At 38.1% G+C, this 15701-nt stretch overlaps 1 protein-coding gene across 1 annotated transcript; it reads right to left on the minus strand.

The window, feature by feature from the left end:
- Nucleotides 1-1111: 1111 nt before the first annotated feature.
- LOC125383457 (perlucin-like) lies at nt 1112-12566 on the minus strand. Its single transcript, XM_048401593.1, has 4 exons — nt 12484-12566; nt 10528-10625; nt 2781-2960; nt 1112-1350 (listed from the first exon to the last, which is right to left on the minus strand). The coding sequence occupies exons 1-4, from the start codon at nt 12564-12566 to the stop codon at nt 1112-1114; spliced, it is 600 nt and encodes a 199-aa protein (XP_048257550.1).
- Nucleotides 12567-15701: the final 3135 nt, after the last annotated feature.

The raw sequence follows: 15701 nt of genomic DNA on the forward strand, positions 1-15701 counted from the left end.
GCTTCTTTGTGTCGAAGGCGTATTGGGTGGATTGATTGCTGCCACCACGCCAATAAATCACAAACCCGACTGTCCAAACTCACACGAGTTTATTCAGATTAGGAACCAAATACAAAACAAGGATTACAGTGTAAACGAAATGCTATTTACGCGAATCCATTCAAAACGAAATGTGATTCAAATGCGATAAAAAAAGAAGAGAAAATAGACATAAACAAGTGGCGCAAATGTATCTAACAGAGCTTCGAGACATGATTTGGGAAAATGCTTCAGGAGCTGATATTACAAGCTTGCCCAAGGGCAGTATTTTGAGAAAATACTTCATTATGATCTTCCGAATTATCAAAGTTAACTGATAATTCGGTGGACATACCAAGACGAGGACGAGGACGATTTTATCAAAGAAAAGAAAAAAACACAGTAAAGTCCGAAAGTTGAAAGCGCTAGCCTATTAAAACTGTGTTCTCTCTTACTCCACTTATTTAAATATATATATTTCTTGTTCCTATTCCGATATATACACCTCGAAGTTCTGTGGTAGAATATGTCTTCAGCAACCCATGCCTGCCGTAAAAGGTGACCATGCTTGTCGTAAAAGGCGACTAACGGGATCGGGTGGTCAGGCTCGCTGGCTTGGGAAATGCATATTAGCGATCCCCGTTGCGTGGATCGATGCTCATGATTATAATCACTGGATTGTATGGTCCAGACTCAATTATTTTCAGACTGCCGTCATATAGCTCGAATACTGAGTGCAGCGTTAAACAACAAACCAACCAACCACCAACACCTGGAGCAGCGCTCTAGGCGTCAATGCAAGTTCACTTCAATTTTAACAATGAACAACCATTTAACGCCTTTTAAAATTCGACTAACCTATTAGCAAGACAAATTTTAACAATGAACACCCATTTAACGCCTTTTAAAATTCGACTAACCTATTAGCAAGACAAATATATGAACCAGGAACATAAGTTATTCGAAAACTTTGTTAAAAAGAGTGAATAGAATCCTATTGAACATTCTTGCAAGGTTCACAGCTCCAGTTTGGTGATTCTTTGTTACGTGATAGTCACGTGTACGTAACTGGCTCCCATTTATGTTCCTGGATTCAAAGGTCTTTTTGACAGATGTAGCGGTATGCGTTATTCTTCTTCCTGTCTTGCCACATAAATGCACTGCCAGTGTTGCTTGATTGGTGGATGATGATGAAATCCTGCTCAGGATATATGTCAAGCGGGTAGCCTGGGCGCCAGGCAAAGTACGTCATAGGTCGGCCGTCATGGTATACCCATTTCCCTTCTTCTGCCAGATCTGAACCATCAATGAAGAAGTTAATTTTTCTGTTTTCTGAAATTTTAACAAGGCACTTGAAATATCATTTTTGTCCATTGGGAAGTGAGAAGCAATTATTATTGATCAATGAATTTAAGTGTAGCTGGTAAAATCATAGATAATATGACTTGAATGGCATGTTATCAACAACAATGTTACAGTTAAGTGAGGATGGTTGGGTGCCAATGTGTTTGCTGTCTACCGAAATGCAGCATGGATTCTCAATATAGGTTAAAAAACCCATTCTTGGTGTCCTCCCACGCAACCCCTCCCCTCTATGCTATTGTTCGAGTGTGGCCTAAAACAACATATTTTCACTGAATCGATCGCATTCTGACTCGCAGCTGAATTTCAGTTTCTAAAACTAGTGTGAGTGTACCAGAACTTTCACATTACGAGAATAAAGTACATTGCGATGAGAGAAAACGATGACTGTCACTTACTAAGACACTTTCTGTCTTGAATATAATCTGTTTCGACAGATAATCTGCTAAAACAGATTTGAGTGGACGTAAAAGGCAAATTACTTTGCACAAAACTCAGTGATGACACCAGGGGTTCGCGTAAAGGTTAAACATGTCTTGTTTTATAGGTAATACTCACACCATTTGTATACAAAAAGTATTTGTTTGTTGCAAAATACCGAATAGCAATACTCCTGCCATGAATCCTTTGCTTTGATATTGTACTTTTCAGGTTACAAAGAAATTATTCTTTATACGGCAAACACTGTGACGTGTTCATTCCTGATAAACATCAAGGGGCGTCATTCTATTGTTCTCCAGTCTGGTTAAAATCTCAAAAACGGAAATGTTGTGATATCCCTTGGATTTTACATAATATACCAGGGGTTTAATAAATTCAACTTCCGTTTACATTTGAAATAAAATATCAAATGAAAGGCAAATGTATTCTTTATATTCCCCGAGGTTCGAACATGCAACCTTCGTATCTGTAGCCCAGGTAGGTACCATTAGACAACAGGCACGCTGATAAATCACAATGCTTTTAAGAATGTCTTTTTCAAGTACCCATACGTCAGCAACAGATATCTGTCGCCCGTCTCCTAAAGTTTATGGAAAATTTGTTTTGAACATAAAAACGTTGTAAATGTTGTCTTAGGTCCCCTTTGTGGGTTCATAAGTTAGACAAAACACTTTCCCTCGGGTTCTTAATTATGAGATTTAAAACCCTCCCTCGGTTTTATCCCTCAGCTTCGGATTTTAAATTTTGTAAAAAAACAACTCTTACGTGTTAAACCCTACACATATAAAATGCGAGGAGACGTTATATGTAATATAGAACAAATGTGATGCCCATGATAATAAGGTTTTGTGATATTGCGACGTCAGTGGAGGGTAATTCAGCCACCTAGAGTACTTATGACAGCAGGAATATGATGTTGAATGTGATTGATGGGTGGATATGAAGGCAGGAATACGAACCTGATGACGAGTTGACCTGCCTGACGACGTGGTTCTGCTTGTCCGCACTGTCAATTACAACAAAGTGTTCTCCTCTGGACGCACAGTCAGCAAGCGCCTTCTTATGGGGGGTACGGTCAGTATGAACCTGGTAGCAGAAGTTGAGGAGGCGATTGTGGACGTAGCCAGATGGACATGCATCTGAAATAGACAAGGACAGTCATACATTGCTATGAATATAAATGAACCATAGAACAGATATATCGACACATTGTTATCTTTCGTTATGTCGTCCCAAAGTTCTTAGAAGACTTTTGGCTATAAAATCTGATTTGTTTAAGAACTAAAGAAAAACCAACGAACCACAATGAATTACGGATTTTCTGTCATGGGTGAATTAACATTGTTAATCCATTACAGCATTCATTCACGATGGACAGATGATCGATAATTACGAGTTTCCAATTTATTTAGTTGAACATGGCCGAGGTGTTTAGTTGGAACAAGACGTATTTGTTTAGTTGAACATGGCCGAGGTGTTCATTTGGAAAGTGACCGAGGTGTTTAGTTGGAACATGGCCGAGGTGTTTAGTTGGAAAGTGACCGAGGTGTTTATTTGGAACATGTCCGAGGTGTGTAGTTGAACATGGCAGAGGTGTTTAGTTTGAACGTGTCAAGGATGATCGCTTCTGAGTATTCTAGAGATTGTCATGAATGTCTACACAGATGTTGAATTTTCCAAATTTCATAATTTAGGATGTTTCTAAGGGAGTTTGTTGGCAGACGTACTTTCATTCAGTAGAATTCATAAATGTGTATTTCATTGCTTTCATCAGAAAAAAATATATCTGGTTTGCACCTTCCCCGATGGTCTTTGTGAATGAGTTTAGGATTTGGATGATGCTTTGGACGATATTTTAGCTAGGGAGTGTCATCTTAATGGGATCGATAACAAACTGAAATGATTAAAATCAAATATATTTAAGAATATCACAAAAGTAATAAATCGAACCAATAAACGTTGGCGACATTGGTTAGGTCCAAGAGCATTTGTGTGAGACTGACAAAATTAGAATCATAATCAGGGCAAATATTGGATTCGAACCCACAATGAAAGGATTCCAGTCATCATTGTGAATTGCAGCTGACTTCACGAGTCGTGTCTGTAACCGATCAACTTTGAGGTTCATGCGGATGGAATCAACACATGTCCTGTAAAATTCAGGTACGACGATGCCTTATACATCTTCAAAACTACATGGGTTTGTATCCACCACGTTCCCCCATGAATTCATGCACCGCTATGCAGGTAATAGTGGTGTGTGTCTATTTGCAGTCAGGAAATGCAATTGGGCCAAGTATAAATAAATGAAAAACAATGAAATGAGTCCTGCTCCGTGCATGAACTGTGCAAACCGTATCGTTGTTATTGAAGGAGTGTATCGTGTACGTGAAACACGATTCTGGCTAAATTTTAAGTACAACGACTCAACTCAGGTCATTAACAAATCTTATTCTGAGCAATAGTCCGTAATAAAAGAGTATTGCTCATTACATCTATCACTGCATCGTCTGTCGAAATAATTACAGATATCCGTCATATACATGTAGATGTAATAATGCCGTCTGCATCGACACAAAACACATAAAAACACGTCTGATGTTTTTCATAATGATTTCGTAACGTTTTGCTCATGTAATAAATTATGCGTAATCGATAGGCCAAGAAGAGACCTTATCATACCTTGCCCTGGAATTAGTGCAGTTAGTAGTGAGGTTCAACACAAACGTTTCGTCTTTTTCGATAATTTATATTTTTACACCGCTCTCTTGTTCAAATTCAGTCGAGTGCATAATCGGGTCACTGGAGTTTTAAGTCCATTGATCACGCAACATTGCTTACAGGCCTCCTTCGTAGAGCGTGTGCTCTATGTTACAGTTTTTGTTACTTTGCTTAAGTAGTCTGTCCTTTACACACACTTAGAGAGTCTGTATAAATCGATACGACCAATCCAACTAAACAGTTATCTATTCAAAATTATCAGCATTTCATAAACCTTTTAAAAGGAATGTAACCATTTTATCGTTGTAAATATACATAGACCATTTATCCTCATAATGAAGAAATTGGAAGTATAGTCCAATACTACTTTTAATTCACAAATGCATGAGAAACAAAGAGTTCGTGGTTACCACTAAGCTGTAAAATGTTTTGCTACTTTAATTTAAGTGGTCTCTTCTTTACACATGCTTAGATTTGGTATAAATCAATCCAAACAATCTAACTGAACAGTTTTATCGATATCAACATATCAGCATTTAAACACTTCTTGACTGTATCGTGCCAGGTTACGAGATGTGACAAAGATTTTTCATGCATATATGTTTGCATTAAACATCGTGTCTGAGCCGAGAATTCAATGCGACGCAAGTTGACCTCCATTACACGCGATCGCCCGAAAAGATTGAAATAATAACTTAGATGTAAGTTTGGAAACTTTTAGATATATGTTTGTTGGTTTTATGTATTACTTTGTATAATATATGTAAAGATATGCTTGAAACGTCTTTATTTTGCTCTTTGACATGTTGTCAAAGTGTGTGTCCGAGAGTTATATTTTCAATAACATTGCGGGAAATAGTGAATATTTTTTTAATGCATCGAGGAAAAATGATAAATTGAATTGGAATACGTATTTCAGATGTTGTGTCTGGGGACTCGTTGCTTCTTGGCCGGTATACCAGCCTACGGTGTTGAAAGAGTTAAAACAGTCATTGTAAATTGACTAGCGTAACACACGTGTTTAAATTGTTTATCACCCCATCCCCAAAACCATTTTTAAAAGACATGAGAAACACAAATCTGTAATTTTATACTTGCACTTCCTAAACACATAAAGATAGCTATGAAATCTGAGATTTGTATTACAAAACCACTTGTCTGTCAATAAATGACATAAAATTGTTGATAAAAAAGATCGTTGATAATTTTCAAAATGACACATAGACATTGCTGTGCGGTATTGGCGTAACAAACCAAATACCCATGGTATGCCATATTGTAAGATAGATCACAATGATTCAGCTTTAAGTCACTGTGATATTACTATAAGATTAAGATAATTTCCTAAACCCATATATAACAAACTTTTTGACTTATATTTATGAAATCTCACGATGGCCAACTGTTATGGTATATTATTTTCGATTATATTTTATGTGATTTTACACAGAATGCCCAATAAGGTTATACTTCACACATTGAACAGCGTATTGAATGGCTGGAAGGGTCGTTGTAGATAACGTCTCTAAAGAAATAATATTGTGTCTTGATGAACATTAAAATGTCTGTCAACTTCGTTTAGCACCATTCCTGTTTGCATCATACCCAGGGTACGTAGACTTTGATTTCAAGCAAGCGGTTGCAGTGTGCAAGCATTATATCCACTTTCCAAATGCGCGATGATACGTGGCTGAAATTAGTTTAGCCCGATGCAGTTTCGTATTTTGACTTATATATACCCTTTGTTCCCGTATTTCTTTAGATGAACAATTGACTTGCTTTAATAAGTGTTACTGACGGGTGCTACATCCGGCATCATCGCTTCTTATGGTGATTCTTAGCCACATGCTCGTGGTGTTGTCAAGGTGGAGCAGTCGACTTTGCTTTTGGCAGAGAATTGTTATGAATATGGAAAGGGCTTTGTCGCTTTTAATTAATTAACGGTTGAACAAAAGTGTTTTTTCTGAGCTCTTGATGGCTAAACAAGCATTGTGTGCTGTTCACATTAAACAAACATGCGTATCATACTCCAAACAAACATGAAAACACGTGCAAATTGTGAATCATGACCTTAAAGACGAGGAGGTGTCTTCATGAATATTTAATGATGCATTATTTCATTTCAGAACTTTATATGTCATGGCATGCTGGGTAATGTAGGTGTACAGACGTGTTTGCACAGCTCCCGAGATGGGTATATGTTAAGAACAATATAGGGCGAAAATAGGAGCTTTTTAACATCCGAAAATGTCCAAAAAGACAATGCATGGAATATCGATCAGGATAAAAATACATGTTTCGACGACCCTGTGACTAGTTTTGATGTTGTTTACACTCCTGATTGGGTGTGGTGTCGTTGAATCAAATCCCAGGCCGAAGACGAGCAGGCAATCAACACTATCACAAGAGGATACAGGTACTGTGGGTATCACAAGTACAAAATATTCAAATGACGACATAATGCTTGCAATATTGGACTTGAAAGGGGATATATAAACAGTGAACGATCGGGTCTCCACTTTGGATAGAAAATCCGACAAAATGGCGACACAGATCAGAGAGCAGAGAGAAGAAACCACCCGATTCCGCCTGAAAATAAGACCATGGACGAACAACTAAGCGCAATGCGGGATTGTCTTGATCATTATGAATCCCGCTCAAGACAAAACAACCTTCTATTCAATGGTATTGAGGAAGAAAAGGGGTAAACACGGGATAAATTAGAACATAAAGTCAGAATTCATCAGAAACACACTTAACATTCCCGAAGAAGACATTTTGATCACCAGGGCCCACTGACTACGCAATTGGAAACAGAACCCCACAATTCTTGTAAAGTTTGTTCTCACAAGTGACAAGAACAACATTCTTTATGCAGCATAAGGAAGTTCAAAGGCCAGGAAAGCCCACCACACAGGGTATCAGAGTACCTTACACAACGAGTGCGGGAAGTGTTTGTTCAAAATATGACATTATTTGACTCGGTGAGAACATTTGCGAGACACCCGACAATCTCATTAAAATCAGATCTTAGTTCTCGCTACCGCTAAACAAAGATCCGACGACATCCTATTACGGGTCACGTCAGACCGACCTTGCGCGAACTTTGACAGACCAATGGAATGACCAATCAGAAGGCAGTTTTCTCGTGCTTTAAGGCACTATTTACAAATTGGCGACAACGCTTCAAAACCTTTTTGACAAATTCTCGATTAAAAATTTGAAACCTAAACAAAAGAACATTCTGGAATTGCTAATAGATGGTCTAGATTGTATGGATTCAGTCGTTTAACCCGTAACTATCGTTCGAAAAACCCTGTGTTAAAGTTTTCGAGGATGCATGATTATAAATCACATTCCAACTGTCACTTTCATGATCTGATCTTTCTTAGATTATATTCCATGTGATGATTGGCATTATATACAAGATAACAGTGATGATTATCCAACTGATCCTTTTAGTATGCCAAGAAATACAAAGGATACCATAACATACAACAAATATGGTGTAAAACTATCAGATAATGTTGTATATATGGATTACATGCTCTCAATGGAAGACTGTTTGATGATATAGATGGGAACTATACTTGCTTTACGCATACTGGTACCAGCATAGTGGACTATTTTCTGGCAAGCGCCGCACTTCAGTGCTTTTGGTGTTCATGGAAGGGATGAGTCTAACCATTTCTCTCTCTACTGTACTACTGAGTTCAAGAAAGATATGTCTGTGGCATCTGGCCATACTCAACTGCAACCTCAAGTTCCAGCACAAACAACTAATCTCAAATGATTAAAAATCATGGATTTACCACAACTGGTCTCCAGATGTAAGCAATTTATTCATGATTAACTTTCAAGAAAAGTTCTCATCTTGTTGTTATGCTATCAACAAGCAAATTGAGGCATATGTTGAACAAAGTTTAGATACTATTATCAAACTTTATCATAATGCAGCTGATCAGTTCAAGAGAGTACGTAAAAATAGCCAGTTATCGTCAACCTCAGTACAACCACCGTGGTCGGACCATGACTGGGAAGACATTAAGCAAAGAAAATATGGGTTTATGGAAAGATTATTAGCACATATTTATGCTTTGAAAAGACGTTTGAAAACATATGAATATTTTCAAACACAAAGAGTGAAACTCCAGGGCTCAGTGGACAAATTGTATGACCCATTTGAAAACCTTTTGAATCGTGATTGTATATATGATTACTCTCATGAGATAAGGGGTGATACAGTTATTGATGCAGACAATAATTACTATATGGATGAATTAAACAAACCTTTCACACAGGAAAAAGTGTTTTCCATTTGAGAATATTAAAAAGTGGCAAATCATCCGGCCCAGATGGATTACAAGTGATTTTGTTAAATCAACAAGGATTTGTATAGCCCCTGTATTAACCAAGTTGTTTCATAAACTGTATAACGTTGGCATATTCCCTGAACGGTGGGGAAGAAGTATTATTCCCCTATAAAAAAAACATTGGTAGTAACCTTGACCCAAACAATTTCAGAGGAAACACATTGAAGTGCATGATAAGCCATAAATAATAAACTGTGACATTGGTGTGATAATAACAATATATATGAGAGAATCACAAGCGGGATTAGACAAAAATATTCCTCCACAGAACATATATTTACATTGCAAACAATGATGAACGAATATTTATCAAATAAAAATGGAACGTTTTATGTCTCTTTTATGACTTCTCCAAGGCTTTTGAAGACATAAATCATGAAGTATTGTTTTAAAATCTCTGAAAGCTTGGTGTTAGAGGTAAATGTTGCGACCATGTATTCATCACAGTACTAGTTTGCTTGTGTGAGAACTGATTCTGGCTTATCACCATACTTGACATGTAGCATTGGCACCCGTCAAGGTTGTATCCCGAGTCCACAAAACTTCATAAACCAGCTTGCTGTAATGTTGGAGGAGGAAGGTGGGAGACACATGTCTGATGTGTTTTCATTATTATTTGCCGATGATGTCTTATCTGTATCTGACACTGTTTTACAGCTTCAAAAGAAAAAATTATGTTTTGGAACGTTTTTTTGTGGAGAAAGCAGAACAAAAGTAAGTCTCAACAAAACTAAAATTATGGTATTTATACATTGAGGTCCCCTCCACAGAAATGAAAAATAGCTTCTAAATGGAGAAGAAAAAAAAGTTGTCAACATGTACAGATAATTATTTTGGTATTGTTTTTTCACCACAATTGTCATGGACAAAGGCTCAAACGTGTTCAGCACAAGCGAGGAAAGCAGTATTCCCAATTAACAACTATAAGAAACATTTTGGATATCTTAGTCATAATGATTTTATAAACATATTTGATGCCTTGATCACACATAGTCCGTGTTATGGATATGAGAAATGGGGAACCACTTACTGTAACATCATCGATAGTGTGCACACGAGTTCCTGTAGATCATTGCTGAGAGTAAACAAGTATACTTATTCCAATATGGTCCTGGGAGAGTGTGGCAGAGTCTCCATGCAATATTATTGTATATCCAGAGCAGTTAAGTACTGGAGCAGGCTGCTCCAGTTACCACAGCATAGATTTTCCCGACAAGCAGATAAAATGATTAAAACTCTTGATGATAATGCTAAAACAACTTGGGTATCTCGTATAAGAAATATTGTTTTTCGATATGGTTTTGGATTTATATTGCTGTCTCAGGACATTAGTTGCTTTTCATCGTTAATGGCAATGTTCAGACAGAGACTTAATGACGGCATCTTTCATTTTCTGACTGTTTCTTTTTAATTTGGCATCACTCACTCGACGTTTCATCTAAATGTAATTATTATTCTCGATTTAGATCTTTACTTACTGTAGAAGCCTATTTTACTTGTGATCTTCTCTCTTAGCAACGGAAAATATTAACCATGTTCCAGTGAAGTAATAAAAGAAAACCTCTCTGAGACACCTTCTTAGCCTCCTGTCAAAAATGATGTCATCCCTCACCTGCTGTAAAGCTGTAGTATTTGGTACCTATTTCTTCTTCTCCGTCCTCAGGCGTCATGAACAGCACGTCATGAAACTGACATCGCCGGTGTTGCCCTCTATAGAACACAGACACACAAGCTTTGTTCTGAAGACACAGAAATACACACAATATACCCCTGTGAATATTTGAAACTTCAGACATGATGTGTGATGACATGATCACGTTGTCAAATTTCGTCCATTTAACTCCAGATCCAGTCATCAGCATTGCAGTAACATCGCTCACTAAACAAAGGTAAATTAGCTTCATAATCATTGCTTCTGTCTCAACTGGTCGCTCGACGCTGGATTATGTTTGCTGACTGTTGAGGTAGTGATGCAAAATCGACTGCATCAACTGTTGATTTGTTACCATGGGTCCGTCTACAAAGCAGCCCAAAAGCAACTAACATATGAAATGATCGAGTTATGTCACGATATGTTGGGTAAACCTACACGTACTTGTCCATAGGTGCATGTTGACGTTGTTTAATGCAATGTCCAAGTTTTGTCATGGCGGAATACATTTTGCGAGAAAAGCAATCCTGCCGTGATAGGGCTTGGTGACTGACGCCAGGATTGGAACTCTGAACTCACCATGACCACGAAGATACACAATGTTATTACTGCTTACCAATTTCTTGCAAAATGCGAAAATACATATAGTTGTAAGGTGCACCATTGCCGGAACTACAAGATTACACAGGACTTTGTGTGTAATGTGTGTAATGCAGACATGTTTCCACATAACCACCAATTCATACGTTACCACGACTCTTTTTGGTGATGGTGAACTAGCAATCATTGTACTATTTGTATGCCTTAAACCTTATTTTATATAACTTTGTGCCGATGTCCCAATATATTCCCTAACCAAATATGCATTTCACTTTATATGCACCAGCAAAGTGCATTGCGTCGTGATCAAACAACAAATGCCACACATCATTAAATTTCTACGACACTTTCCTTTAAATACGAGTACTTGTATATCAGATCGCTCAACCATATATTTACTTATCGAGTTGGAAACGAGACCAGTGATGAACGTAAAGGCCACCAAGACTTTGAACCCACTCCATGATTCCAACTCGACAAGCACACATAAATGTGCCTGGTGTCTAAAACGTTAACATGCCTTGGTTAAGAAATATAGCCGCATCTAGGCATCAGTATAATTATGATGATGCATAATATTTAGAATACTCAAGAATTGAACGTCAGTTTGGATGGGTTCATTGAAGTGTGAACCATTCGCAAGCTGTGAGGTTGACACAGCTTAACCAGCGCTTTTAAATGGTTCACACTTCAATGAACCCATCGAAGCTGACGTTGAATTCTTCTAAACTTTGTAGATTACTGGTCTCGCTGAACAATATCGTAACAATGTTTGCTTAAGTTTTAAAGTCCTTTGATTTCGCTGAGGAACATTGCAACAACGTTATTTTGTCGGGATTTGCTGTCACATACATTTCCCCTTTCATACTCAGTTACATACAAAAAATAGTTCTTTGAATATTTACAACATAATCTGAAAATATGTAAACATCAACATAATTTCTTTCCCTGAACAAATTGACGAAATATTTGGGATATATCAAATCTTAAAAATAGGTAACAGGAAAGTGAGCACAAATATAAACATGACCTCGATGGACCGTGGCGAGGTCAACCTTCAAGCGCGGATGGAACAGTTATTGAAAACACCCATGGCACAAGCAAATTGGGAATATCACTGATTTATGAATGAGTTGCTTGTGTTTGGATAATCGCAAACCAATTTGGAGGATATGGAATTGACTGGTGGGGATTGAACGGGGTGCTTTGAAACTTGGGTGTTTTGTGATTATTGTCATCGTCAGGGTTTGCTATATTTGGAGTTTTTGATTTGTCGCTTGTGCTGTAATACTTTGCTCAGCTGGTGTTTCTTGTTACCTGAGACTGACCCACTGTATGACCTGATGCCAGCTCCATTTCTGTGCCCCGTCATTCCTCAAGTGCCGCCGCTTCTCTGCCATAGAATGCACGGAGAAGGTCGGCCAACCCAGAAACCGGAATAGTAATTCCGTCTACATATATTTTCTCGTCTCCAGTGACCAGTCGGTAAAACAGGTAGCAAGTGTGTGTGTGTGTTTTTTTTAATAATATAAGTTTCTTTCCTTAGGCCTACCTTTTTATATATTACGGTTTCTAAAAATCTTGGATTTTTTCCCCGATACAATAGAGTGAACCGGGTTTTAGTTTCGGATTGATCAGGGGCAGTCGCTTGGAACTGTGTTGACAGCCACATCGTTTTCATTCCCATATTGTCTTGGTGCTCGATTCCTGTCATTTCCGAAAAAAAGGCAACAAATTCAATATCGTCCAAAAATTCGATTTTGTTGACCATAGTAATTTTACGGAATTCATTTTCTTTATTTGCTTTATTAGTATTGATAGATAGCCATTCCATATCCAAATCACTGTAAGGACCATCCATTTTGTTTCATCGAGCAGTGAGACGACATTTAACACCAGAACCAGAACACTGTTTTTAGTCAGATGAAATGTTACAAAGTTATATTGCTGATGAATGCAGGGTTTAAAAAAAAATAAACGAGTTGATTGTACACCAACCGAGAATTCGGGGAAACCCCGGAAAGTAGTTCCGGCAAAAGTTAACACGGTCGTTTTCACGAAAAGAGTGTTCACATTGTGTGAACTTTTCTGTCCGTTCACAGTTGTGTGAACTCAAAATATCAGTTAACGTAACTACCCCTTCAGCCAGTCAGATTGAAAGAAACAGTTAAACTTTATAGGATAAAAATATAGGGAGATAAATCGAAAGAGTCCTTTCATGTTGGATTAGACTGTAGTCTTCAGAAGTTATGACCTGTATACGCAGTGGAAAGTGAAGTAGAGGTCAGAAGCTCCAACCAAGCTGGTTACTACTATGAAATCATCCATATGAATGTGCGTGCGTGCGTGCTTGTGTGCGTGCTTGTGTGAACACCTTTACAAGTCACAGACGAGAAAAACTACCTGGCAATAAGTGTGATCCACTCATCCTACGAAGATGCTATAGATCTTCTCTCCAGCTTCACTGTCAACCTCTTGGCCTGACGCTAGTTGAAATGCCGAGGTAACACAACCCTTGACTGTAACGCGTACGATAACCACAATCTGGTTTGAATGCTGTGGCCAGTCTACAAGTTCCAAAATACAGTGTTGAAATATACATACCAGTGGTTCTCATTTTGTTATTAATGTAGTCATGGAACTACGTAGGGCATGTGTGATGATGGCATTGGAAGTTGATATAACTGTTTTATTAAGGTACTGAGAAGCTCTGAACGTTCTGCTTTAAGGGTGTGCTACACGGGCATGTTTCGTTTTGTTTGTTTCTTGGTTGGCGCCGCACAAAGCAGAATATTCCTATGTGTAAATAATCGAATCGTGACCAGACAATCCTGTGATTGACATCATGAGCATCTATTTTCGCAAATGGGATACGACGACATACATCAACCAAGTCAGCGAGCCTCACCACCCGATCCCGTTAGTCGCCTCTTACGACATGCAAGGGCATTATCCCGACAACTGACAATAACGACCGGTTTCCGCTGGATGCGCATTGGTTGCTAAGGACCTTCTTTCTTGTGTTTTCCTTAATCTGCTAGTGATGTCATTGGATCAGAGGTGCTTATTCCTTGATTTTAAGAATCTAGGAGCACAGGTATGAGTTGTTTGACAACAATTGGGATCAAACAGAAATATTCACGGCAGACAGTGTCTCTTGTTTTATGGTTTTCATTCTGTGCAAAACCCATTTAAATTCCGAAGAAGATACATGACTGAGTCCCTTCATAGTGTCAACAATCGAAGAAAGGAAACACCCAGTCTGTTTGGCCGTTTTAGAAAATTAGAGTGAGTGGTTTTGTGTTTTTTAACATAACACGCAGTCATCAATGTTACAATGACATTACGGCGGCCTGTAAATAATCAACATTTCGACCACAAAAACTAGCGGTACAAAAACGATTTACGACATCGGCACACGATGACACACCATTGGCTGAATCAGAGTCTAACAACCCGGTCAATTGTGGTCTCTTTCAGTCATCACTAAGGCCCTGAAGACATACGTGTATTCTGATCCGAGTCCTAACTTGTTAAGAAAAGTAGAGATGTTGGTGATGCAGAACAAAGGGTTGAGTTCACCTTCTGGGCTGGAATCTTTTAAGGAGGCAATAGAAAGAATCGATTAATTCGCACTGGATGCTTTGTAATTAAGTATTACAGATTAATGCAGTTCAACATCGATCAAAGAAGCCTTCATGCATGTAAAAGCCTCCACAAATATAATGACTATGTCAACATTACTCAACAAAGGAATTTATCAACAATAATGAGAGGTGGAAATTGTTCCAGTTGTCGAACCTGACAATAACCACAACGACCTAGCGCCTGTGTCACGAAACGATACTCGTAGTGCTACTGCAGCAGGCTGCTGCACCTCGCATCAGACAACAGTTACAATTTTACCTCACTTGACAGAAATATTGGTGTGTAATATATCAGACATGTTCCAATGGTTAACAACTAGCCTTCTGTCTTTCATACTTGTGAAAGTTTCGGACTTTCGGAATAATTATGCTGTCGTGACATACAATTTTAACTCAACTTCCGTCACAAACAAAGCATCAAAACCAGATCAGATCAAGCGTGGAATTGCAGCTTCATTTGTATTGTGGTTATCTAAGAAGATGATGTTTACAGTGAGGAAATTTCAAAAGTGAAATAAAAGTCAAGATGTAAAATATCGCGGAAACCCATATAGATGCCTTCAACAATATTCTAATTTTCATGAGAGGCATTTAGATTCAATAACAAGAAAAAAGGTTTTCCTTCTTTGTTTCTCTGAATCTGTTTTGCTGAAACTCAGCATCGATGTTTGTCTCCATAAATGATATAATCGACAAACTAAATACACTACTGCCCATAAGTTCATTCCCCTTGCACGACTGGGCAACGCGTGCACCGCGTTGGTCACTCGTGTGGAACCCACCCGCCACGTTCATGTATGCTCAATTTCTTGAATATTTCAATAATCTGTTACATGTTACAGCGTTCGTTACTTTGCTTATGTTGTATGTAATTTACATATACTTGGA

Source organism: Haliotis rufescens, unplaced genomic scaffold (genome assembly GCF_023055435.1).
Source record: "Haliotis rufescens isolate VD_foot unplaced genomic scaffold, xgHalRufe1.0.p SCAF_23, whole genome shotgun sequence".
NCBI lineage: Eukaryota > Metazoa > Mollusca > Gastropoda > Lepetellida > Haliotidae > Haliotis > Haliotis rufescens.

Excerpts from the sequence above, each read along its gene's own strand:
- LOC125383457 (XM_048401593.1), bottom strand. The coding sequence starts at position 12,566 with ATGGCAGAGAAGCGGCGGCACTTGAGGAATGACGGGGCACAGAAATGG. Across the intron at positions 10,626-12,483 it reads ATACAGTGGGTCAGTCTCAG|AGGGCAACACCGGCGATGTC; the intron begins GTAACAAGAAAC and ends TGTGTTCTATAG. Across the intron at positions 2,961-10,527 it reads ATACTACAGCTTTACAGCAG|ATGCATGTCCATCTGGCTAC; the intron begins GTGAGGGATGAC and ends TGTCTATTTCAG.